This window comes from Balaenoptera ricei, chromosome X, assembly GCF_028023285.1.
Source record: "Balaenoptera ricei isolate mBalRic1 chromosome X, mBalRic1.hap2, whole genome shotgun sequence".
Taxonomy (NCBI): domain Eukaryota; kingdom Metazoa; phylum Chordata; class Mammalia; order Artiodactyla; family Balaenopteridae; genus Balaenoptera; species Balaenoptera ricei.
In genome coordinates this window covers 68,643,768-68,669,791 of record NC_082660.1, presented here as the reverse complement: position 1 = coordinate 68,669,791, position 26,024 = coordinate 68,643,768, and the positions used below count along the sequence as shown (strand labels likewise).

Sequence of the window (26,024 nt, the reverse complement as noted above, 5' to 3'; positions counted from 1 at the left end):
TTTGCTGCTGGTACTTCTTAAATTCCCGATTGTACTTTCCTTATAAATTCTTTTTATTCATGTTTTGGATCCCAGAGTATAGTTTAGAACTCACTAGTTGTTTTAAAGTTTTTGGCTTTCAGTTTTATTTTACATGGTTTTACTTATAAAGATAATTTAAAGCTAATTTTAAGTACACTTTTATTCCTTCAAGGAGATGAAGCCTTATCTAAATCAATGCCTGTCACAGTGGATGATGACGACGATGACAATGATCCTGAGAATAGGTATGATTCCATCTGTAAGGACTTTAAAAAGATTATAACACACCCTAGGCATGGGCACAAACAGCAGCAACGGAACCACAAGCAGGTTGTAAAAACCAGGAGTGCCTGCCTTAGAAAGACTCGCTCACAGTCTTCCTGCAAGTTTGAAAGAAAGGCCAGAAAATGGGCTAAAACTCAGAAACCTTAAAAGAAAGTAAATATAAATATTAACACACCTAGCATAGGGTGTGTTATAAATACAGCACTGTCAATTTTTATGTTTCCATGTAAACTGTGATAGTTTTTTGAGAATATTTTAATTTTGACAGATTATTTTATTGGTGAAAGTAAATCATATCTCAATAAATTGGTGACAACAGACATCTCTCTCCTCAATATTTGATTATTGTTTTAAATTGCCATCTAATGTGGTGGTCCTATTCATTAAAACCTGTTCAAAGTGAAAAAGAGACTGCTAAAATGTTTAAGATTAAGAAATTGCTTTCAAAATAAGTATGAATTTGCAAACTATCTAGACTGATTTAGATTTTAACAATTTGTCAAATAAAATAGAAGTAGACAGTATGATAGTATTAATTTTAATAATACTTAATAGGTTTATATGGGAACAGTGTAGCCTGTACAGATTGACTTAACTAAGGAATAGCTGGGAGAAGAAAAAAAATAAAGGTACACCCATATTCTAGCAATGAGGAATAAAGAAAACAAAGGTATTAAAGAGTATAACCATAATGTTTTTACATATTTTTTAAACCCTTCCTGGACTATAGGATCCCCCACACTCATAATCTTCAACAAGAAGACAGTGTGGTGTAGTGGATGGAATTTTGGAATAATGGGGATAAGAATATCTGACTTCTAGTTCTGACCTTTCTGTGTGATCGTGGGCAAGTGACTTAACTACTCTTTGCCAAAATTTTCTGTTCTTTAACACAAAAGGGTTGGATGAAATGTTCTCTGATTAATTCTAGCACCAAAAAATCTATGATAGACTTGAGGTTTTACTAGAGTACTGTATTAACCATCCATTTATTCCTAATAGTAAACTCTAATAATTAAGAAAACATGAAAATAAACATGTAATTTTTGTGTCATAATTTTGTAAGGATTTAACTTTGAGTTGGTAAATGCTGTGGGGCCAGCCGTCACTCTAGCTCTGTTTTATATCTTGCTGGTGCTGATAGATTTTTCTGTTTCAAAGATCAGCATTCTCCTAATTAACAGGAGGGCATTTTTATTAAGGTGAATGGACAATTTTATTTTGCACTTTTGAATAGAGCTTAATCACAGATACAAAGACTCAGATGCTGCTTTACCTACTTATTTTTTTAATTAAAAATATATATCCAATTATTTTGTGGGATCGGGGTCGGGTCCAGAATGGAATGGTGAAGGCATACATTTTATTCATCAGGGATTTTATATAGTATATGATATAATCACAGTGAGATTATGAAAGCATTTAAAATTTTATTCTTTTTTAAAATGCTTTAATTCCTCTTTATTTATTTATGCTACTATTTGCTTTCTTGTAAATCTTAAGGCCTCAAATGTTATTGAAAGGCTAATAATGTTTAAAACATGCTATATCCTAATTTACTTATGACTTATGAATCTTAATTTCATATTTAAACACCAAATGAGTGTCATTAAGTTATGGTAATTTTTTGTGTTAGAGCTTGTCAAAATATAAATATCATTTTTATCTTTTAAGTTACTTGATCATATCTCTCTGTAACTGGCAATTATTTTATTGAAAGGTATCTTTAATTCCATCTTGCATTTGTTATTAAAAAATACAACCCTGTTTAAAAAAAAAATACAACCCTGTTGAGTATTTTTGAGAAGAATTGAATTTTACCTTGAGCATGTTTTTCTTTATATTCAGTTTAATGTGCTTTTATAAAATATGCCATTAATAACTTCTTTCATATCCAATATACCAATGAGGTATCTAGTACCCATGGGTTATCTAATGATGGGGATACAAATACCTTCTTGAATTATTTTGGTATAGACAGCGTACTTGAGCATATTTGAATATGCACTAAGCAACTTTCAAAAATTTGTTTTCAGATCATGATAAAGTCTTGGAATTATTTTTACCTTTCACGTTTTTGAGTAGGATGTATTTTGGTAGACAGCATATTGTAATTGTGTATAAATTTGTACACAATTGTGTAATTGTGTATAAATTGTGTATAAATTTCATATGCTTTGCCTTTTTAGCAGTATTGTAATACATTTTCAGTGTTAATGTTTATGGAGAGGTAAATAGTGTATTAATGCAAATGGTTAACTATTTGGATGCAATAAATTTCTGTAAAACTTTTTTCTTGTTCAAGCATTTAATTTTTTTTTTATGTAAATCTAAATGATCCATTTTAAACCAATATCCTTTATTCTGATTATTTATTCTACTAGTGTTGGGATTAAATGTCATTAGCATCATAAAATTATGATGCTCATAGTTGGTATTTTTTTGTAAATGTCCCTATTTAACAAGATAAACAGCTTGACCAAGCAAGCTTTTTTTTTTTTCCTCCAGATTTAAAATGATTTATTTCCTAATAATAAAAACATAACATGTTCATTATGGGGAATTTAGAAAAATAGAAAAGAAAAAAATAAAAGTACCCTAAATTCCTACCTCTAGAAATGATCACTGTGTGAATTTTATTTTTATTTTATTATTTTTTTTAACATCTTTATTGGAGTATAATTGCTTCACAATGGTGTGTTAATTTCTGCTTTATAACAAAGTGAATCAGTTGTACATATACATATGTTCCCATATCTCTTCCCTCTTGCATCTCCCTCCCTCCCACCCTATCCCACCCCTCTAGGTGGTCACAAAGCACAGAGCTGATCTCCCTGTGCTATGCGGTTGCTTCTCACTAGCTATCTACTTTACATTTGGTAGTGTATATATGTCCATGCCACTCTTTCACTTTGTCACAACTTACCCTTCCCCCTCCCCATATCCTCAAGTCCATTCTCTAGTAGGTCTGTGTCTTTATTCCCGTCTTGCCACTAGGTTCTTCATGACCTTTTTTTTCTTTTTTTAAGATTCCATATATATATGTTAGCATACAGTATTTGTTTTCCTCTTTCTGACTTACTTCACTCTGTATGACAGACTCTAGGTCCATCCACCTCACTACAAATAACTCAATTTCATTTCTTTTTATGACTGAGTAATATTCCATTGTGTATATGTGCCACATCTTCTTTATCCATTCATCTGATGATGGACACTTAGGTTGCTTCCATGTCCTGGCTATTGTAAATAGAGCTGCAATGAACATTGTGGTACATGACTCTTTTTGAATTATGGTTTTCTCAGGGTATATGCCCAGTAGTGGGATTGCTGGGTCGTAGGGTAGTTCTATTTTTAGTTTTTTAAGGAACCTCCATACTGTTCTCCATAGTGGCTGTATCAATTTACCTTCCCACCAACAGTGCAAGAGGGTTCCCTTTTCTCCACACCCTCTCCAGCATTTATTGTTTCTAGATTTTTTGATGATGGCCATTCTGATCGGTGTGAGATGATATCTCATTGTAGTTTTGATTTGCATTTCTCTAATGATTAATGATGTTGAGCATTCTTTCATGTGTTTGTTGGCAATCTGTATATCTTCTTTGGAGAAATGTCTATTTAGGTCTTCTGCCCATTTTTGGATTGGGTTGTTTGTTTTTTGTTATTGAGCTGCATGAGCTGCTTGTAAATCTTGGAGATTAATCCTTTGTCAGTTGCTTCATTTGCAAATATTTTCTCCCACTCTGAGGGTTGTCTTTTGGTCTTGTTTATGGTTTCCTTTGCTGTGCAAAAGCTTTTAAGTTTCATTAGGTCCCATTTGTTTATTTGTGTTCTTATTTCCATTTCTCTAGGAGGTGGGTCAAAAAGGATCTTGCTGTGATTTATGTCATAGAGTGTTCTGCCTATGTTTTCCTCTAAGAGTTTGATAGTGTCTGGCCTTACGTTTAGGTCTTTAATCCATTTTGAGTTTATTTCTGTGTATGGTGTTAGGGACTGTTCTAATTTCATACTTTTACATGTACCTGGCTAGTTTTCCCAGCACCACTTATTGAAGAGGCTGTCTCTTCTCCACTGTATATTCTTGCCTCCTTTATCAAAGATAGTGTGACCATATGTGCGTGGGTTTATCTCTGGGCTTTCTATCCTGTTCCCTTGATCTATATTTCTGTTTTTGTGCCAGTACCATACTGTCTTGATTACTGTAGCTTTGTAGTATAGTCTGAAGTCAGGGAGCCTGATTCCTGCCGCTCCATTTTTCTCTCTCAAGATTGCTTTGGCTATTCGGGGTCTTTTGTGTTTCCATAGAAATTGTGAAATTTTTTGTTCTAGTTCTGTGAAAAATGCCAGTGGTAGTTTGATAGGGATTGCACTGAATCTGTAGATTGCTTTGGGTAGTAGAGTCATTTTCACAATGTTAATTCTTCCAATCCAAGAACATGGTATATCTCTCCTTCTATTTGTATCATCTTTAATTTCTTTCATCAGTGTCTTATAATTTTCTGCATACAGGTCTTTTGTCTCCTTAGGTAGGTTTATTCCTAGATATTTTATTCTTTTTGTTGCAATGGTAAATGGGAGTGTTTTCTTAACTTCATTTCAGATTTTTCATCATTAGTGTATAGGAGTGCCAGAGATTTCTGTGCATTAATTTTGTACCCTGCTACTTTACCAGATTCATTGATTAGCTCTAGTAGTTTTCTGGTGGCATCTTTAGGATTCTCTATGTATAGTATCATGCCATCTGCAAACAGTGACAACTTTGCTTCTTCTTTTCCGATTTGGATTTCTTTTATTTGTTTTTCTTCTCTGATTGCTGTGGCTAAAACTTCCAAAACTATGTTGAATAATAGTGGTGAGAGTGGGCAACCTTGTCTAGTTCCTGATCTTACTGGAAATGGTTTCAGTTTTTCACCATTGAGGACGATGTTGGCTGTGGTTTTGTCATATATGGCCTCTATTATGTTGAGGAAAGTTCCCTCTATGCCTACTTTCTGGAGGGTTTTTATCATAAATGGGTGCTGAATTTTGTCGAAAGCTTTCTCTGCATCTATTGAGATGATCATATGGTTTTTCTCCTTCAGTTTGTTAGTATGGTGTATCACGTTGATTGATTTGTGTATACTGAAGAATCCTCGCATTCCTGGAATAAACCCCACTTGATCATGGTGTACGATCCTTTTAATGTGCTGCTGGATTCTGTTTGCTAGTATTTTGTTGAGGATTTTTGCATCTATGTTCATCAGTGATATTGGCCTGTAGTCTTCTTTTTTTGTGACATCTTTGTCTGAATTTGGTATCAGGGTGATGTTGGCCTCGTAGAATGAGTTGGGGAGGGTTCCTCTCTCTGCAATATTTTGGAAGAGTTTGAGAAGGATAGGTGTTAGCTCTTCTCTAAATGTTTGATAGAATTCGCCTGTGAAGCCATCTGGTCCTGGACTTTTGTTTGTTGGAAGATTTTTAATCACAGTTTCAATTTCAGTGCTTGTGATTGGTCTGTTCATATTTTCTATTTCTTCCTGGTTCAGTTTCGGCAGGTTGTGCATTTCTAAGAATTTGTCCATTTCTTCCAAGTTGTCCATTTTATTGGCATAGAGTTGCTAGTAGTAATCTCTCATGATCGTTTGTATTTCTGCAGTGTCAGTGGTTACTTCTCCTTTTTCATTTCTAATTCTATTGATTTGAGTCTTCTCCGTTTTTTTCTTCATGAGTCTGGCTAATGGTTTATAAATTTTGTTTATCTTCTCAAAGAACCAGCTTTTAGTTTTATTGATCTTCGCTATCGTTTCCTTCATTTCTTTTTCATTTATTTCTGATCTGATCTTTATGATTTCTTTCCTTCTGCTAACTTTGGGGTTTTTTTGTTCTTCTTTCTCTGATTGCTTTAGGTGCAAGGTTAGCTTGTTTATTTTGAGATGTTTCCTGTTTCTTAAGGTAGGATTGTATTGCTATAAACTTCCCTCTTAGAACTGCTTTTGCTGCATCCCATAGGTTTTGGGCCGTCGTGTCTCCATTGTCATTTGTTTCTAGGTATTTTTTGATTTTCCCTTTGATTTCTTCAGTGATCACTTGGTTATTAAGTACTGTATTGTTTAGCCTCCATGTGTTTGTATTTTTTACAGATCTTTTCCTGTAATTGATATCTAGCCTCATAGCGTTGTGGTCGAAAAAGATACTTGATACAATTTCAATTTTCTTAAATTTACCAAGGCTTGATTTGTGACCGAAGATATGATGTATCCTGCAGAATGTTGCATGAGCACTGGAGAAAAATGTGTATTCTGTTGTTTTTGGGTGGAATGTCCTATAAATATCAATTAAGTCCATCTTGTTTAATGTATCATTTAAAGCTTGTGTTTCCTTATTTATTTTCATTTTGGATGATCTGTCCATTGGTGAAAGTGGGGTGTTAAAGTCCCCTACTATGATTGTGTTACTGTCGATTTCCCCTTTTATGGCTGTTAGTATTTGCCTTATGTACTGAGGTGCTCCTATGTTGGGTGCATAAATATTTACAACTGTTATATCTTTTTCTTGGATCGATCCCTTGATCATTATATAGTGTCCTTCTTTGTGTCTTGTAATAGTCTTTATTTTAAAATGTATTTTGTCTGATATGAGAACTGCTACTCCAGCTTTCTTTTGATTTCCATTTTCATGGAATATCTTTTTCCATCCCCTCACTTTCAGTCTGTATGTGTCCCTAGGTCTGAAGTGGGTGTCTTGTAGACAGCATATATACGGGTCTTGTTTTTGTATCCATTCAGCCAGTCTGTGTCTTTTGGTGGAAGCATTTAATCCATTTACATTTGAGGTAATTGTCGATATGTATGTTCCTATTCCCATTTTCCTAAATGCTTTGGGTTTGTTATTGTAGGTGTTTTCCTTCTCTTGTGTTTCTTGCCTAGAGAAGTTCCTTTAGCATTTGTTGTAAAGCTGGTTTGGTGGTGCTGAACTCGCTCAGCTTTTGCTTGTCTATAAAGGTTTTTACTTTCTCCATCAAATCTGAATGAGATCCTTGCTGGGTAGAGTAATCTTGATTGTAGGTTTTTCTCCTTCATCACTTTAAATATGTCCTGCCACTCCCTTCTGGCTTGCAGAGTTTCTGCTGAAAGATCAGCTGTTAACCTTATGGGGATGCCCTTGTGTGTCATTTGTTGTTTTTCCCTTGCTGCTTTTAATATAGTTTCTTTATATTTAATTTTTGATAGTTTGATTAATATGTGTCTTGGTGTGTTTCTCCTTGGATTTATCCTGTATGGGACTCTCCGTGCTTCCAGGACTTGATTAACTATTTCCTTTCCCATATTAGGGAAATTTTCAACTATAATCTCTTCAAATATTTTCTCAGTCCCTTTCTTTTTCTCTTCTTCTTCTGGTTCCCCTATAATTTGAATGTTAGTGCATTTATTGTTGTCCCAGAGGTCTCTGAGACTGTCCTCAGTTCTTTTCATTCGTTTTTCTTTATTCTGCTCTGCAGTAGTTATTTCCACTATTTTATCTTCCAGGTCACTTATCCGTTCTTCTGCCTCAGGTATTCTGCTATGATCCCTTCTAGAGTATTTTTAATTTCATTTATTGTGTTGTTCATCGTTGCTTGTTTCCTCTTTAGTTCTTCTAGGTCCTTGTTAAATGTTTCTTGCATTTTGTCTATTCTATTTCCAAGATTTTGGATCATCCTTACTATCCTTATTCTGAATTCTTTTTCAGGTAGACTACCTATTTCCTCTTCATTTGTTAGGTCTGGTGTATTTTGACTCTGCTCCTTCATCTGCTGTGTGTTTTTCTGTCTTCTCATTTTGCTTATCTTACTGTGTTTGGGGTCTCCTTTTCACAGGCTGCAGGTTCGTAGTTCCCGTTGTTTTTGGTATCTGTCCCCAGTGGCTAAGGTTGGTTCAGTGGGTTGTGTAGGCTTCCTGGTGGAGGGGACTAGTGCCTGTGTTCTGGTGGATGAGGCTGGATCTTGTCTTTCTGGTGGGCAGGACCACGTCTAGTGGTGTGTTTTGGGGTGTCTGTGGCCTTATTATGATTTTAGGCAGCCTCTCTGCTAATGGATGGGGCTGTGTTCCTGTCTTGCTAGTTGTTTGGCATAGGTTGTCCAGCACTGTAGCTTGCTGGTCGTTGAGTGAAGCTGGGTCTTGGTGTTGAGATGGAGATCTCTGGGAGATTTTCGCCATTTGGTATTATGCGTAGCTGGGTGGTCTCTTGTGGACCAGTGTCCTGAAGTTGGCTCTCTCACCTCAGAGGCACAGCCCTGATACCTGGCTAGAGCACCAGGAGCCTTTCATCCACACGGCTCAGAATAAAAGGGAGAAAAAATAGAAAGAAAGAAAGAAAGAAAGAGGATAAAATAAAATAAAATAAAGATTAAAAAATAAAGTTATTAAAATAAAAAATAAAAAATAATTAATAAAAAAAATTTTTTTAAGTAAAAAAAAATAAAAATAAAAAAAACACGGATGGACAGAACCCTAGGACAAATGGTGAAAGCAAAGCTATAAAGACAAAATCTCACACAGAAGCATACACATATACACTGACAAAAAGAGGAAAAGGGAAAAAATAATATATCTTGCTCCCAAAGTCCACCTCCTCAATATGGGGTGATTCGTTGTCTATTCAGGTATTCCACAGATGCAGGGTACAAGTTGATTGTGGAGCTTTAATCTGCTGCTTCTGAGGCTGCTGGGAGAAATTTCCCTTTATCTTCTTTGTTTGCACAGCTCCCGGGGTTCAGCTTCTAGCCCCACCCGCCCTGACGGGTGAGCAGACAAGCCTCTCGGGCTGCTGAGTGCTGGTCGGCACTGCTCCTCTGTGCGGGAACCTCTCCGCTTTGCCCTCCGCACCCCTGTGGCTGTGCTCTCCTCCGTGGTTCTGATGCTCCCTGCCTCCACCACCCGCGGTCTCCGCCCGGGAAGGTGCTTCCTAGTGTGTGGAAACCTTTCCTCCTTCACAGCTCCCTCCCACTGGTGCAGGCCCCGTCCCTATTCTTTTGTCTCTGTTTTTATTCTTTTTTCTTTTGCCCTACCCAGGTACGTGGGGAGTTTCTTGCCTTTTGGGAGGTCTGAGGTCTTCTGCCAGCATTCAGTGGCTGTTCTATAGGAGCAGTTCCACGTGTAGATGTATTTCTGATGTATCTGTGGGGAGGAAGGTGATCTCCGCGTCTTACTATTCCGCCATCTTCTCCTCTCCCCCCCCCCTTTTTTTTTAAAACTGGCCTGTGAAATCCAAAAGATAGGACTTTTATACACAGCCAGGACTGATGTACTATTATAAGGTCTCTCCTTCTAACACTTCCCTGCTCTATTCTGTCTTCATCTCCACACCGCCCTCCTCTCTCCTCTGATCTAGTAGCACCTGACCTAATCTTCCCTCCACTTCTTAAACTCTACGATTGCTTGTGTGTTCAGGTCAGTTCCTACTGATTACTCTACCTGGACAACTTTTCACCCTGTTAAGACGTACCTTAAATAGTCACCTTCTATTTAACTTCCCTCCACTTTCCAAGACAGTGCTAGGTGAGTCTCCCAGGGTGCTGGCTGAGTCCAGCATAACATCTCCCCTTTCTCAGCAGGGTGGTCAAGCATTTAATTTTAATTATAATCCATCTTTTCATGAGAGTTGAAGGAATTTGATAGAACCAAGATATGTAGGCTAGTTTGTATCCAAAGAAGTTTCGATATTTCTAAAATTGAGGAAGTAATAATTTCCAAAACATATGTACTTATATATGACATATTTACTTATATATGTGTGTGAAAGTTTTACAACAGATTTCACTATTATTTATCTTTTCTGTTTTAAAGTTATAATAGCTTTTGAGGTCATTTAAAGAACTTAGTCATGTCCTGAATATTTTAGTAGGTGTGAATAAATAAGTTTCTGTTATTTTAGTGTACTATTATGTAGTATCATTCATATTTGAAAGTAAATGTATGCTGTTGTGAGATAGAGTGGTCTGACTTGTAATTTCTATTTAATTGCATTTATTTAATAAACTGACAAAAATTATAGGTTGAATAACAGGTGAACTTTTATGATTTTTTGACTGAGCTTTTTAGAAAAAATTAAATAGTAGACTAACTATACTTTCAATTTTGTATAACTGAGAATTTACTTCAAATTTTATAGCTTAGACTTTATGTACTCTTTGAAAGGGAGAATAATAATATTAAAGTTTATCAGGTTATTTAAATTATACACGTAATTTTAAAGTCATTTATTCGAATGTGCCATTATGTTAATGTTGCCTTTCAAATACCTGTTAGTTATATTTTAAATTGGTTCTTTCATTGAAAGGATATTTAATGTCCTATATTTTAATACCTGTACTGTGAATTAGCCTCAGTCATAAGATGGTAGTGTATTCAAGTTCAACAGTGATAGTGTTGAGGATTATTAAACCAGGCTTTTCTTTAGGGGTTGCATACTAAAACAGTCACTGAAGCATCCATTCCTCCCAAAAAAGAATAATTTTCAGAATATTCTTTATTTGTATTTTTTACAGGGCTTGGAAAATATTTAAAACTGAGCTTTTAAGAGGAAAAAACTAGATTGCTAGATTTTTTTCTAAATCAGCATTCTTTTTTTTTAATCCCAATTTTGTTTAAAAGCTGAGGTTTTTATATGGATACCCTCTCCTGCCACACACATACATATATTTACTTTATAGTTGAAAAATGCTTAGTTGGGTCTACTAATACTGCATAATTTTTCTCATAATTTCTCTCTCAGTGGGGCTAAATAATTTTTTTTTCATTGAAGCAAAATTTGATTTGGAGATTGCTTAAAGAAATTACCCATTGTTGATAGAAGTTCTGCTTCATTATTGTGGGACTACACTGTAGCCTTCAAATTTTCCAAGTATTTTATCATTTGGTAATACTTTGCTTTTCAGACTGGAAAACATGCAAATGATTATTTTTTTTCCCTACTAGCTCGGTGTAGGTATTCTTTTGATGCAGGCTCTGTGCTGTTAATCCAGCATATTTTTGGAAGTGATCAATGATTCCTGGATATTGTTCATGCTAATAAAGATATTTGATGATTGTTTACCTGATTTCAGCAAAGATTAATGGCATGAGTATATCTCACGTTCCTTTGACATATGACTTTGGTTTCTATTTTAAACACTTTTCCAAATGTTCATCTTCTATACTTGTCTTTATCTGTTCTCTATACAAATTTGCTAAATCTGGAATAATTTTTTTCTGTGAATTTTTTTTCATGGTGGTCCTATTTGGTTAGCAGAATTGCTTTAGTTCTCCTTTATTGGGCTTGAAAAACAAAGGTAGCATTTTAAATGAGTATTTTACTTGTTTCATGTTTGAGTAAGGGTTTTAAATGTCTGGCAATTTTAAGGTAATTCTTTTTCAATTTACTTTTTCTTTACAGTGCAGGTAAGTATTGTAAGTCAAGTATAATACAGGTGTCTAGCCACTGGATAGGATCTATTTGTAGATATCTAAACTGGTTACAGTTGCCACCAGCTCTCTTTTTTATGCTAGAATTCCCAGCAAGGAAAGAAATATGGTCATTAGTGGTGATCTCTCTGCTTAAGATAAAAATATTATGTTCAGCCTTCCGTTCCTGTTCTCTATTCTTTGGTGATATTGTAATGGGACTTTTAGATAATGAGAAAAAGCACCCCCTGCAAAAGGAGAGTTTGGAATTTTCTAGTGTTAGCAAAAAAGGTTTATTTTTCTGACTATATCGTCTTTGTCTTTTACTTTGAATTTTAAAAATAGAATTGAGACACATAAGTCTTTGTTTTTACTTTTCAGGGATAAAAATATTGAACTATTTAGTATGATCTTTAGTATGATCAAATTTTCTAAATTTATATCAATGTTAATAAATTTTTTCTTGTTAAAATTTCCTCTGAAGCTGGCTTAGATTTTTACATAAAATCCGGGAATACACATTTTGTAATTTGAGCCCATGTATAAATTGTTAATAAACTGTGGGTTCTTAATTTCATACAGCTTTTATTTTTCTACTCCTAAGATTTTTTTTAAAAACTTATTTGATATTAATTTTCAGAAAGCAGTGATGTTTTTCATTAACTGCAAACATTGTAGAACATGTGACTTAAAAAATAGTTTCATACTGTTGTTCAGCTTTTTGGTTATTTGGTGACTTCATCATTATCTCATGAATAGCACTATCTTTAGGTGCAGATCATTATGCCTTGGTTATAGTTTTTCATAGAAAGGTTTATATCAAGATACTAATTTTGGGGAATTCCTTGGTGGTCCAGTGGTTAGGACTTCATGCTTCCCCTGCAGGAGGCCCAGGTTTGATCCCGCAAGCTGAGTAGCGCCGTGAAAAAAAAAAAGATACTAATTTTGAACCAAGGAGTTAAAAAAACACTAATACAGATTTTGAAGATGAGGAATTCCATTGTAAGTCTGTGAATTTTTTTTTTTTTTTGCTGTGCTGTGTGGCATGTGGGATCTTAGTTCCCTGACCAGAGATTGAACCTGTGCCCCCTGCATTGGGCGTGCAGAGTCTTAACCACTGGACCACCAGGGAAGTCCCTGAAATGTTTTATTTTTTATTCTCAACCTGAAGTACGTAACATTTGTTAAAACAAAGCCTCCTTCCCTACTAGAAGAATGTGTGTTCCTCACAAAAAATATTCAACATTTTTTGGACTATAGTCATTTGAATTGTTTTACATATCAACCTTTTATATATGGTATGATGTTTTAGTACTACATTTACTTAGTTGTTTTTTTTATCTCGAAATTTATAATCTTATTCAGAATTCTCTGTTTTAACTATTCTATTGTGATATTGTGCACAGAATGTAAAAAAAAAATTTAAAATTTTGTCACTTTTGTGTATGGATGTGCAGTATTTTGGCCTTCTAAAAATGTATTTTTCATTTAGCAATTTTCTTCAAGCCTGTTTTCAGAACCTCTTAAAAGATAAAGCAGTAGATTGTAGGATGTATTCAAGATGGCCTGTCAGTACATTTTAGAGATGGTGCATACTGGACGAAAGATGTTTAGAACTCTTTCAAAAAATTTTTTTTTTAAATCAAAACTTGAATTCTTTCATTTCTAAATCAGTGAAATACAGATAACTTTAAGAATGTGACCTTGGTGTATTGCCCCAAGCACTTATTAGCACAGTAGTAGTGAATGAGTAGCAAATATAGCACTGGCATAGTAAAATTAGTAGCAGATTGGGATTCAGGATCTTAGGTACTACTCCTGGCTTTGCCACTAACTAGCTTTGTTTCTTTGGCCAAGTCATTTCCCCTCTCTAAGCCTGTTTCCTCATCTGTAAAATGACAGAATTGGACTCTAAGATCCCTTCTTCTAGCTCTAACATTTTGTTGCTTTTGTAATGGCTGTTTCTCTACAATTCCCTGGTGCAAGAGATTATTCTCTTGATCACTCCTTTCTTAGAAACTCAGTGTTTTGAATTATTGATTTACCTACCAGCAAGAGGCAGTTTACTTTCTTTTCCTGTTTGAGTGCTTAAACAAGAGGCATTACTGATTTCCTTTCTAGATAGGATCAGAATTACTAAAGGCTTTCTTGGCTCTTTCTCTCTCTCTCTCTGATTGCTTGTTTGTCTTTGCATTGTTGGGCTCATTCCTTATTTTATTTTTGCTTTATTTTAGTAGATGAAGGTGGAAGGTGTAATAAGGCATTATCTTATCTTGGTATTCATTATGTGATTTAGAAGACTTAGCTTGTTCGAGTTTTGCGGTTCTTTTATTTATTCTTTCATGCACCAGTTCATTGTTTGTTTGTGGGTTTTTACCCTCCCTCCCATATTGTTTTGCTTTCTTCCCCTCTCCCTTCCCTCCCTTTCAGGAAAATGGAGGAGTGGCTCCATTACTTCCGGCTCTGTCCAGGTTTTCTGCCACAGAGTGGCACAGCCTGTGCCTCTAATGCTTCTGATAGAGTCGTGACTGCTTTGGATGCTACACCTGCCCCAAGATGTAATGTTGAGCATTGAGATTCCAGGGGCAGTACCTTGTTGCTTGGATGATTTTCTCAGAAACGTCCTGGAAAGCCTCAAGAAAGGAGACTTCTGAGCAAACAGAATCAACTAGGGATCATGACTATACCTCCATCACATGCATACCAGCACGGGTCCAGCCGAGGCCTCCAAAATGATGCTTTGCCAGCCTCAGCTGGTTCTCAAGTGATGATGTCCTTGAAGTCTCTGTGGCCTGTGACTCAAGAGTTAAGGTAGTGGAGTTTCCCTTAAAGCATCTCACAGCAGGCTTTGTAGATGGGACACATCTCACCTCAACATGTTTGCTGAATACTCAGGTTGAAGGTCAGCCTCAGCCCTTACTTAGGTCCTTCAAATTAAGTTCTAACTTTGAGGTGTCAGCTATGCGATAGGCTAGGTGTGTGATACAGTAGGTCTTTGACATATTGGACATGAGCCATCAGCCATAATTTATGCAAAATAATTTAACTTTATTATTCTTTTTGGGGCTTAATGTATACGGCTATACATTAGGCTTTCCTTTGCTCAAAAGGTGTTAGAGGGCAAATTTAAAACATCTTAGTGAGGTAAAGCTTAGGGAGTCTCTATCACTCTGTATAACTGTCAGTTTGGAGAAAAATGAGCATTCTCTGAAGTTTGTAAATTTTTTTGCTTCTAAAGTATCTGTGATTGTTCTATATATTATGGTCTTACTGAAGGTTGTTGAAAAATCAAGTAATTCTTCATTATGTGGATCTCATTTTATTTTCCATGACTTACGTGATTTTTTTTAGTTGGTATAGAATCTTATTGTTTTATATATTTCATAGTTCTTCTTCATGACAGTCTAGAACTTTAGTATTTGTAGGTTTACATATTTTGACTTTCCGTTTAGTAGACATATTAGGAGTCTAGAGTTTGAAAGAAGAAATATTATGTGGTTTGTTAAAGTTAACAACCAAGTCTTTACAGATTATACGGAATTTAAGACATTTTTTGAACTTGTAAATACAAACTGAAATCAGGTGATTGAACTAAACTTTAGAGTAGCTAAATTAATAATTGTATTTTTGTTGGCTATTATTGTACCACCCAAATGGGTATATAAGATCTTGTAACTGCAAGTAAACTATGTTTTTCTATTTGTAACCTATTATCCAGTGCTTCACATTATATGCACACCCGAGCACACACACACATTTATTCATTACAAAACAGTGGTTTTACTCAAATTGGCTTGAGAAAGTTCTTCCTTGTTCATGGGAAATGATAATGTGGTGTGTATTAAAGATGATTTTAGAGTTTTCCAGAAAGATGCTTTTAATAAACTTAAAGAACCACCCTTTATTTTGAAACTGTTTCCTAATTTGTGGAGGGTGTGTTTGCTTATTTTTTATTTTATAAAATGATAAAAGTAAATGATATTTGGGTTTAAATTTTTTTTCTTGACAAAATGAAAAGTTGGCAACCCTATATTAGTCCCCATTTTTAAAATGTTTACCGTGTGCAACCGAAGTCAGCAAACCACTGATGTAGAAGTTTAAGAGCAACGAAGACTTTATTGCTCAACTCCATTTGGGTTTTTTTTTAATTTTTAAATTTTTTTGATGTGGACCATTATTAAAGTCTTTTATTGAATTTGTTACATTATTGCTTCTGTTTTATGTTTTGTTTTTTTTGGCCATGAGGCATGTGGGATCTTAGCTCCCCGACCAGGGATCGAACCCGCACTCCCTGCATTGGAAGGCGAAGTCCCAACCACTGGAACACCAGGGAAGTCCCCAACTCCAGTAGGATTTAAATTGGAGTGATCTAATTTTAGCAAGTCAGGTTGGAAACCCTCAGAAAAGCTAACTCATCTGTGGTTTCCTCTTGTAATTGGTAACCCTCTACGTTGTCTAAATACTCCTTATCTATCTGGTTAGGGGGGAAGTACCAAAGGGCATATAATAAGCATTTATGGAAGTGATTAGCTATTTTGTTTGCTTCAGTCTGTTTAGGTGCCTTTGCTATATATCTTTGAGTATAAATAGCAATGAACAATGTATCAAAGTTAAGAAGGCATTAACATGCATTAACATATCCTACCATTGAATGTATTCTTGATTTAAATGTGAGTGCATGTTAAGAAGTAAAAAGAGGAGTTTCAAATCCAAAAATAACAAAAGTTCCATAATTCCAGCTGCAAGTTTTTGACTGAGCTAGAGTCATTCTTGATTGCAGAGTAGATGTTTATCCACATAGAAGTTAGTTCATGGAAAACCAAGAATCATGTCAACTTTTGAGCCTTTCTGTAAGGTATTCCTTTGTTACTGTGATTTATGAATTTATATCAAAAGGTGCAAAACACCTCATCTTGCACAAAAACTGCTTTTATCTTACACTTTCAGATGTCTTCCTTTAGTGCAAACATGGAGATTTTTTAAGAATATATTTTATTTTAACATAAGATGGTATTAAAGAATTATTTTCTCATGCTTTTAGCAGTTGATTTTTTCATTAGCAAATTGGTCTTTGAGGAGCATCTTGAAAAATTTTGATATGTTTGAGGCTAATGCACTATCTACTTCTTTGGAAAGTGGAAACTCATTTATGGTAATTTTTGTTCTTTTAACTATGTATGTGGTTAATAGCACTCTTGCTCCTTCTCTGCCCTAGTTTGAATATTATTAGGGATTTTTGATTGCTTCAGTACTTATGTGTTGTATTCTTTCATTTGGTTAGAAGAATTTATGAAGTAAATTGAAATTTAAGGGCCAAAGTATTATCCACTAGTTTGAGGTACTGTTTCACAATAAAGTGGTTTATTACACAGTGACTTTCTAAGAATATGTTTTGCTGTTGAATAAATCCTCTCATGTGGAGTTTAGTGTTGGAATGCCATTTGTCTGAATGAATTGATTTACTTTTGTGGGCCTGTCTTGATATTGTAGTTGTTGGGTGGTGGCAGCAGAGCAAGTGTAGGATTGGAAAGTCATCCAGCATGAAGTTGGAATTGGTCAAAATAGTTAGTAGAAATGTCCCTGAGATTTTTCACTATATTGCAGAATTGTATAGAACTGGGAGAAAATCAGTGCTAAGAGCATTTTCAAAAATTTTGGTTGGTAGTTTAGGTTAAAATATGGTTTTGATAGACTTTTCTTTATAATAAAAAATCTATTGACACATTTATTTCTATTTTGATACACATAATTCTTTTTGTTTTTAATTTGTTACACTTCACCACCAAATATACAGTTTTTATTGTCTTTTTACTCAAGAATTGCCAAGAAGATGCTTTTAGAAGAAATTAAAGCCAATCTTTCCTCCGATGAGGATGGATCTTCAGATGATGAATCAGAAGAAGGGAAAAAAACTGGAAAACACAATGAAGAAAACCCTGGAGATGAGGGTGAGCTCCCCAAAGAGAAGTATAGGATGTCATAATTATTTGACCAATTCAGGCTTTGAAGACTGTCTGACCATGAAATCTCTTAACACATGCATTTGAAGTTTATTAAAATGTTGAAAACTTTACTACCTTTACTCCGTTTGAATATCTGGTAATAATTGTGCAAGTTTTGTCAGTTACTGCCAATAAACAGATGATTTTTAAAGGAAAATATTTTTTACCTTTTAAAAAAATCTATAAATGTATACTGGTGATATTTAATCAATATTTAATAATAGTAATAGATCAAGTTTGATGTATGAGATAGCCTGTTATCACCAATGCAACCCAGATAAGTACACAGCTCTGATCAGTTCCATAAATCATGATAATTGTCAACAAACAAAATATGTAGTTTTACAACATTTTAAAGGAAAAAAGGCTGAAGGTTTTACTGATTTGTTTTCTCCATTTAGAAGCAAAAAATCAAGTCAATTCTGAATCAGATTCAGATTCTGAAGAATCTAAGAAGCCGAGATACAGACATAGGCTTTTGAGGCACAAGCTGACTGTGAGTGATGGAGAATCTGGAGAAGAAAAAAAGACGAAGCCTAAAGAGCACAAAGAAGCCAAAGGCAGAAATAGAAGGAAGGGTAAGACATTTTAATTCTGATAACAAGGAACATACTGGTTTTATAAACTAAATATAGTTGTGAAATTTAAGTATATTGGCGCCAACAATTGTCCACCTATATTAGGTGAGTATCAGCACACTGACAACAACTATTCTGAGAGTGAAATAAAGAATTTAGAGTGAGAAGATAACCCAGAAACTTGAGAGATGACACAAAGACTATTTTTGACCTTTAGTAGTCATATACATTTAGATTAAAAAGACAAAGAAATATGACAATAAATAAAATATGCATTAAAGTTATGTAGAAAATATAAGACTCCCTGTAAGTGCAGGAAGAAATAATGAGGAAAGATAGAACATACAATTAATTTGGATAGATTTATGCAAGCTTATATGTAAAACTTTAGCCAGATTAAATTTTTATTACATTAAAAGTCTGAGTCCTTCTGCATTGAGTTACTTACATGTTTCCAGCGTCATGGTAAACATCGAGGATACAAAATGAATAAGGAAATCATTGTCTTATGTGATGGTTTTCAACCTGACTACACATGCAGATAACTTGGATTTAAAAATATACCTATGGCAGGGCTCCACCCCAAGCCAATTACAGCATAATTGGTGGTGGTGGGACCTATGTATCCATATGTTTTAAGAGCATCTCTGATATGATTTTTATATGTAGCCAGGTTTGGCAGTCATTGGTTTAGTAAGAATTATTAACATTAATATTATAAGAAATTATAGTACCATGAGGGTTGTCTTGTATAGCAGAGGTATTGTAAAGTGTGGCACTGAGAGGATTTCTTTAGCTTCCTGGGGGCTAGGGGTTATCACCAGAGAAGACTTCACAAAGATGAAGAGTTTCACCCAGCAGATCAAGTTCTAAATGGGGAGCAGGTAGATGTGTTGTGAAGATTTATAATACAAGCAGGGAAAAAATTTTAAAAGCCTCTGCAAATTGTTTAGCACATGGTGGAGGGGATGCAATTAATGTGGTATAGCTGGAGTATAGGAGGGAGTAGGGAAAAGAACAGCAGGAAATTAGGCTGGGCCAATAAGACAGAGACCAGATACTAGAGACCTTTGTAAGCCTGTGTTTCTCAAACTGAAGTACTTGGCAGTGGACTCATGGGTATATCAGGCTATAGAGTAAACATGGTACATCTCTTTGGTGTGTTCATTTTACTTGAGAGTTGGCGGAGAGCATTCTTATATTAAGTAATCACATATATTGAGCAATTAAATGTGAAGTTTTCCTGAGAATTTCAGCTAACAAGAAGATTAAAGAAAGTTTTTTCTTCTTTGGGGCAGATACTGAAGACTTTACTACCCAATTCCTGTCGGGCAGATTAACTCTTCTTTGCCAGTAGGAATAAGAAAGCATTTTTGGAAGTGTCTGAGAAGTGTAGTAGGCTCTATAGGATGGAGAGCCATGAAAGGTTTAAAAATTTTTTTAATTTTAAAAATTATTTTTATATCATAGCTATATTGAGACATAATTCACAAACCATACAGTTTACCAGTTTACAGTGTACAATTTGTTTTTAGTGTAGTCACAGAGGAGGGCCACCACTTTTTAAAAAACGTTTTATTTAAGGTATATATACAGAAAAGTGTGCATTTCATAAGTGGATAGCTTGATGGACATGTATGGCACCTCAAGACACAGGACATTCGTTACCAGCACTCAAGAATCACAACTTCAGCACAACCACTCATTTTTTCCATTGAAAGCTTTCAACCAAGGTTGTAATACGTTCAGATTAGTTGCCTGTTATTCTGTGAGACTGAAGGCTTTGAATCCATTTGAAGGATATTGCCATAGTTGGTGTCAAGTGTGGTTGTTCTGGTATATGTGTAATAGTGAGATTACCCAGTGGAGCTGTAATGTTGTGCAAATAGAGGGCTAAGGAACGAATCTTGGAATCCTGAACATTTAAAGGGCTAAAGAGCAGCAGCTATCCATTAAAGAAGAGGAGGAAGGTACCCCCCCCACCCACACATATACTTAATATTTCATGGATATTTTCATGTAAACAAATAAATAATAGTACCTCATTTTGTGAATGCTTTTCTCATAAATTTCTTTGCAGCCTGACCACAAGCCGGTCTTTCAGATTCTATAAAGGAACTGAGTGATTTAGCATATTACGTAACAACATGATTTCCTGTGCATCTTCAACAAAAGGAGAAATACTGATTTTGCCTCTGAGGCTTAGCTCAGGAATATAGAGTCCTTTAGTGGGCCAAATACATTTGAAATGCTTTATTGAAACCCAAGTTTTCTGTGACCTGTGTTTCCATTGTCCTCTTCTGTGGGTAACTTATTACCCAACTGTTTTTTTTTTTTTGGTTCGTTTGTATAGAAGGGAGTAAACTAAAACCCCATCATATTAATTTTTCTAATGTAGGTTATGATCATAGTGATTGATACTACATTTGGAGTTGCATGATTTTCCAAGTTTTGCAAACTCTGGTGTCCCTGTATTGTCTGGAAACTTAATGTTGGGCAAGGGGGAGAAATCAAAAGCTAATAGCTGAATTATAATATTAAATCAAGTGTAGCATGTGGATTTTAATTTTCACCTAAATTTGAAAAAAGTTATAAAAGTTATTTTGGTGATAATTTCAAAAATGTAGTTATTGCCTTTATAGTAGATGATATTAAAATTGATGTTATTTTTCTCATGCATTATAATGGTATTTAGTTATGTAGGACAGTGTCCTTATGCTTAAGGGTTAACTGTCATGATATCAGCACTTAATTTCAAATGGTTCAGTGCAAAAAAGGGAGTGTGTATGTTTAGAGAGAGATAAAGCAAATGTGCTAAACTTAACAGTAAGTGAATTTAGGAGAAGGGATACATTCAAAAATTCTTTAAAGCTTTTGGTAGGTTTGAAAATTTTCAAAATAAAATGTTTGATGAAAAATGAGTACTAGACTTAAAATTGTATTTATTACAGGATAAGTTTGTGCGTGCATGTGGACACCTGTGTTCTCCCAAATTCCCAGTTGCTTAGCAGTTCTTTTTTACTATTGTTTTTTTTTATTGGGGTAAAATATACATAACATAAAATTTTAACCATTTTTAAGTTTTTGAAGTAATTCAGTGGCATTAATATATTCACATTGTTGTGCAACCATCACCACTATCTGCCTCCAGAATTCTTTCATCATCCCAAGCTGAAACTCACTAAACAATAATTCCTCATTCCCCTCTTCTCCCAAAGCAAGTCTTTATATTATTTATGCTTGCCTATGTTTTTTTTAGATAGAATAGACCTTTGATTCTGAGGTCAGCTCATGATATTCTAAAAATATTTTATTTTGAAATAATTTTAGATTTATAGAAATGTCACAAAAATAGTGTGGAGTTCCTGTATACCCTTCACCCAGCTTCCCTAATTTAATACCTTATACTTATTACAGCACAACAATCAAAACCAGGAAATTAACATAGATGCAATACTATTAGTTCAACCAGGGTTTGACAGACTATACCTGTAGGCTAAATCTGACCTTCTGCCTTTTTTTATAAGTAAAGGTTTATTGGGGCACTGTTATACTTACTCAGTTACTGCTTTCATGTGTTTACAGTGGCAGAGTTGAGTAGAGATGAGTGGTTGCAACAGAGACCATATAGCCTACAAAGTTGAAAATACTTACCGTCAGACCTCTGACCTCTGATGTAAACTGTAGATTTTATTTGGTTATCATTATTTTTCCCACTGATGTTCTTTTACCACTTTAGAATCCATTCTAGGATCCCACATTGCATTCAGTTGTCTCCTTAATCTACTCCAATCTGTGACAGTTCCTTTGTCTTTTCTTTTATGACCTTGACGCTTTTGAAGTCTATTATCAGTTATTTTCTAGACTGTCCATCTATATGTATTTGTCTAGTGTTTTCTCATGGTTAGATTTAGGTTATTAGGCATTTTGACAACAGTACCAAAAAAGTGTTATTGAATCTTTCTCAGTGTATCGTACCAAGGGTGTATGATGACAATATGTCTTATTACTGGTAATGCTAACCTGATTTAAGTTGCTTAAGTTGGTGTCTGCTGGATTTTTCCACTGTAAAAAAAAAAACTATTTTTCTGTTCATATTTAATATCTTGTGGGGAGATACTTTGAGACAATGCAAATATCCTGTTTCTCATCATACTTATGCCCACTAATTTTAGCATCCAACTGCCTGAGCAGTTTTTACTGTGATGTATGTTTAAGTGGTGATTTTCAGTTTCTTTCATTACTTCTAGGAAGAGTTGTTTCCCCCTGTTTATTTATTTATTGCATTGCTTATGTTAATATGGACTTATAGATAGATATTTATTTTATTCTATGAGTTATAATCCAGTTGTTCATTTTGTTGCTCAGATTGTTCCAGCTTTGCTTATTGGGAGCTTTTCAAGTTGGATCCTGTGTCCTTTGAATATATCCCCATCATTTTTTGAGCACTGCTTTACTTTCTGGCACCACAAGATAGTCCAGGCTCATCTTTTTTTTTTTTCAAATGATTCTTATTTTAATTTTCTTTTTTTTTTTCACACACACACACACTGTATTTTATTTTTACAAGAGATAAATAGACTGACACCAAGCATTGTACATGGATGACCACAACAAAAGCAACAATGATTGCAATTACCAAACATGGAACACACTCATACTATGTCATAATATTGACATTCAGTCCAGTAATCCTCCACTGTAACAGCTCCTTTACTTTGCAGTGAAAATTGATTTGTATATTCTTTGCCCCTGCGTCCTTGTGGGCAGGCTCATCTTATATTTTCCCTGCCTGGCTTCCTCTGGTCAGAAAGATATGGGTATTCTCCTGGGGTTTCAGATGCCTGTGTCTTAGTGGCAGTTTTGGTATAGAAAAATAAAATTTTGGAGAGAAAAAATAAAATTGGGAATTCACCTTATATTCTTGTGATATGCAGGGCTCTGCTCCTTTTCCCAGTGCTGTGGCTAGAAATGCAGTCCTCCCAGAGTTTTGCTGTCAGCACCCTCTGCATAGTTTTGGAATTCAGCCGGCCTTCCTGTCAAAACCAGGAAAGAAAGGAGGAAAAAATAAAACACGTGACATTCACATCCCTCCACAATTTTATGGGGATCATTATTCAGGTTTTGATTTCAGTCCCTAGTCTGCCTGCTCTTATTTCCTTTTCACAGTTCTTAGGTTGTTATTTTATGTATTCTGTCTATAGTTTTTAGTTGTCATAAATGGCAGAGGGTCTGTAATCGCCCTTATTCCACCTTGGCCAGCCTACTTTGCTTGTTTTAAATAGCCAGAATTCTTTTATTGACAGGCAATTTCTCATTTTAATACTTATATTTTAATGTAGAATCATAATTTTATAACCATAGTTGGATTTCACTTGGATTTTTTATAAATACCATTTGTGTCATTAACTGGTCTAATCTATATGTTATAATATGTACTACAGATATTATTCTCATAATACTCTAAGTTTTAATGTGAAGTTATTGACAAATTGCATTTCTGTTGGGAAGTATTTAATAACTTTTAATATATATTTTTATTCAAGTGAGCAGTGAAGATTCTGAAGATTCTGATTTTCAGGAATCAGGAGTTAGTGAAGAAGTTAGTGAATCTGAAGATGAACAACGGCCGAGAACACGGTAAATATATAGTATTTTCTAAAATTTTAGGAATTAATCTGAATAACCATGCTTCAAATTATTTGTAGAAAGTTTGCTGTACTAATAAAGTAAAATATTTAACATTTTGATTTGAAACTAATTATTAAAATTATTAATTTAAAAATAGTATGTATAAACATACTATATATACTTGAATTGTAGGTTCTAAATTAGGTGGACTTTCAGTGTGCAAAAACACTCTTAACTGTAATTTTTCGTTGTTTTGGTGAGAAGTTGTAGTAGGTAAGAGGCTCTGTAGACAAACTACCTCACTCTAACTCCTGGCTTTACTACTTCCTGTTTGTATGAATACTCTGTGCTTCAGTTTCCTCATCTGTAAAATGGGGGATTACATTATTATTTACCTTATTGATTATTGTGGGCATTAAATGAGATGGTGCATGTAAAGGACTTATAATAGTGCCTGTTTGGTAATTAGTAAGTGCTCCGTGAATGCTAATTATTGCTCTTTGTAGCACTACTAGTATTATAGTAATTAAGATGTGTTTGTTCTCTCAATACACATAGCTACTGATCTAGATTACAAGTTATTTAAAATTTTGCTTCCTTCTTAGCATAGTATTTTAGATAATAATAACCATTCTAAGAAATTGTTTATTTCCTCCAGAATAATATGATACTTCTATCAGCTTATCAATTTGTGTTTGTGTGAGTGTGTATATGTATATCTACATAGCTGTTTGCACTTGTAAATTTTAAAACATTTGAGGTTGTTTTAGATTAATACCAGGTTGTGCCTGGAGTATAGTAACATACTGTACTTCAGGGAAATATAAAATAACAATAGGATACAATGAGAATTTTAAAGGCACTGAGATGGAATTCACATAACACAAAATTCACTATTTTAAAGAGTAGAATACAGGGAGTTTTAGAATATTCACAAAGTTGTGCATCTACTACCACTATCTAATTTCAGAACATTTTCATCATCCCAGAAAGAAATCCTGTACCCCTTAGCTGTCATTTTCCGTTCTTCCTGCTTCTCATCCCCTGGCAAAAACTAATCTATTTGTGTATGGATTTACTTATTCTGAACATTTCATATGAATAGATTCGTAAATATGTGTCTTTTTTATGAATGGATTTTTTCAGTTAGCATAATGTTTTCAATGTTTATCCAGGGCTGTAGCTTGTTTCAGTACTTTATTCCTTTTTAAAAAATATTTTATTGAAGTATAGTTGATTTACAATGTTGTGTTAATTTCTGCTATATAGCAAACTGATTCAGTTATACATATTTATATTCTTTTTCATATTATTTTCCATTATGGTTTATCACAGGATATTGAATATAGTTCCCTGTGGAACTTGAATATAGTTCAAGTAGGACCTTGTTGTTTATCCATCCTATATATAATAGTTTGCATCTACTAATTGCAAACTCCCAGTCCTTCCCTCCTTCACCCCCTCACTCCCCCTTGGCAGCCACAAATCTGTTCTCTACGTCTGTGAGTCTGTTTCTGTTTCATAGATATGTTCATTTGTGTCCTATTCTAGATTCCACATATAAGGGATATCATATGGTATTTGTCTTTCTCTTTCTGACTTACTTCGCTTAGTATGGTAAAATCTAGGTCCATCCAAGTTGCTGCAAATGGCATTATTTCACTTTTTTGATGACTGAGTAATATTCCATTGTGTGTGTATATGTATGTATGTATATGTGTGTGTGTGTATGTACACACACACACCACATCTTTATCCATTCATCTGTAGATGGACATTTTAGGTTGTTTCCATGTCTTGGCTATGGTAAATAGTGCTGCTAGGAACATAGGGGTGCATGTATCTTTTCGAATTATAGTTTTGTCTGGATATATGCCCAGGAGTGGAATTGCTGGATCATATGGTAACTCTAATTTTAGTTTTTTGAGGACACTCCATACTGTTTTCCATAGTGGCTGCACCAATTTACATTCCCACCAACAGTGTAAGAGGGTTCCCTTTTCTGCACACCCTCTCCAGCATTTATTATTTGTGGACTTTTTAATGATGGCCATTCTGAATGGTGTGAGGTGGTACCTCATTGTAGTTTTGATTTGCATTTCTCTAAT

At 34.6% G+C, this 26,024-nt stretch overlaps 1 protein-coding gene across 7 annotated transcripts in view; it reads left to right on the top strand.

Moving 5' to 3' along the window:
* The window catches only part of ATRX (ATRX chromatin remodeler), a 242,595-nt gene that overhangs the window by 90,980 nt on the left and 125,591 nt on the right, over positions 1-26,024 (top strand). For all 7 annotated transcript variants that reach the window (XM_059909868.1, XM_059909864.1, XM_059909863.1 and 4 more), the window contains 4 exons: positions 194-266; positions 17,523-17,653; positions 18,109-18,285; positions 23,832-23,925. In XM_059909868.1, coding sequence (XP_059765851.1) covers positions 194-266; positions 17,523-17,653; positions 18,109-18,285; positions 23,832-23,925 — 475 coding nt within the window. The remainder of the gene's footprint in view (positions 1-193; positions 267-17,522; positions 17,654-18,108; positions 18,286-23,831; positions 23,926-26,024) is intronic.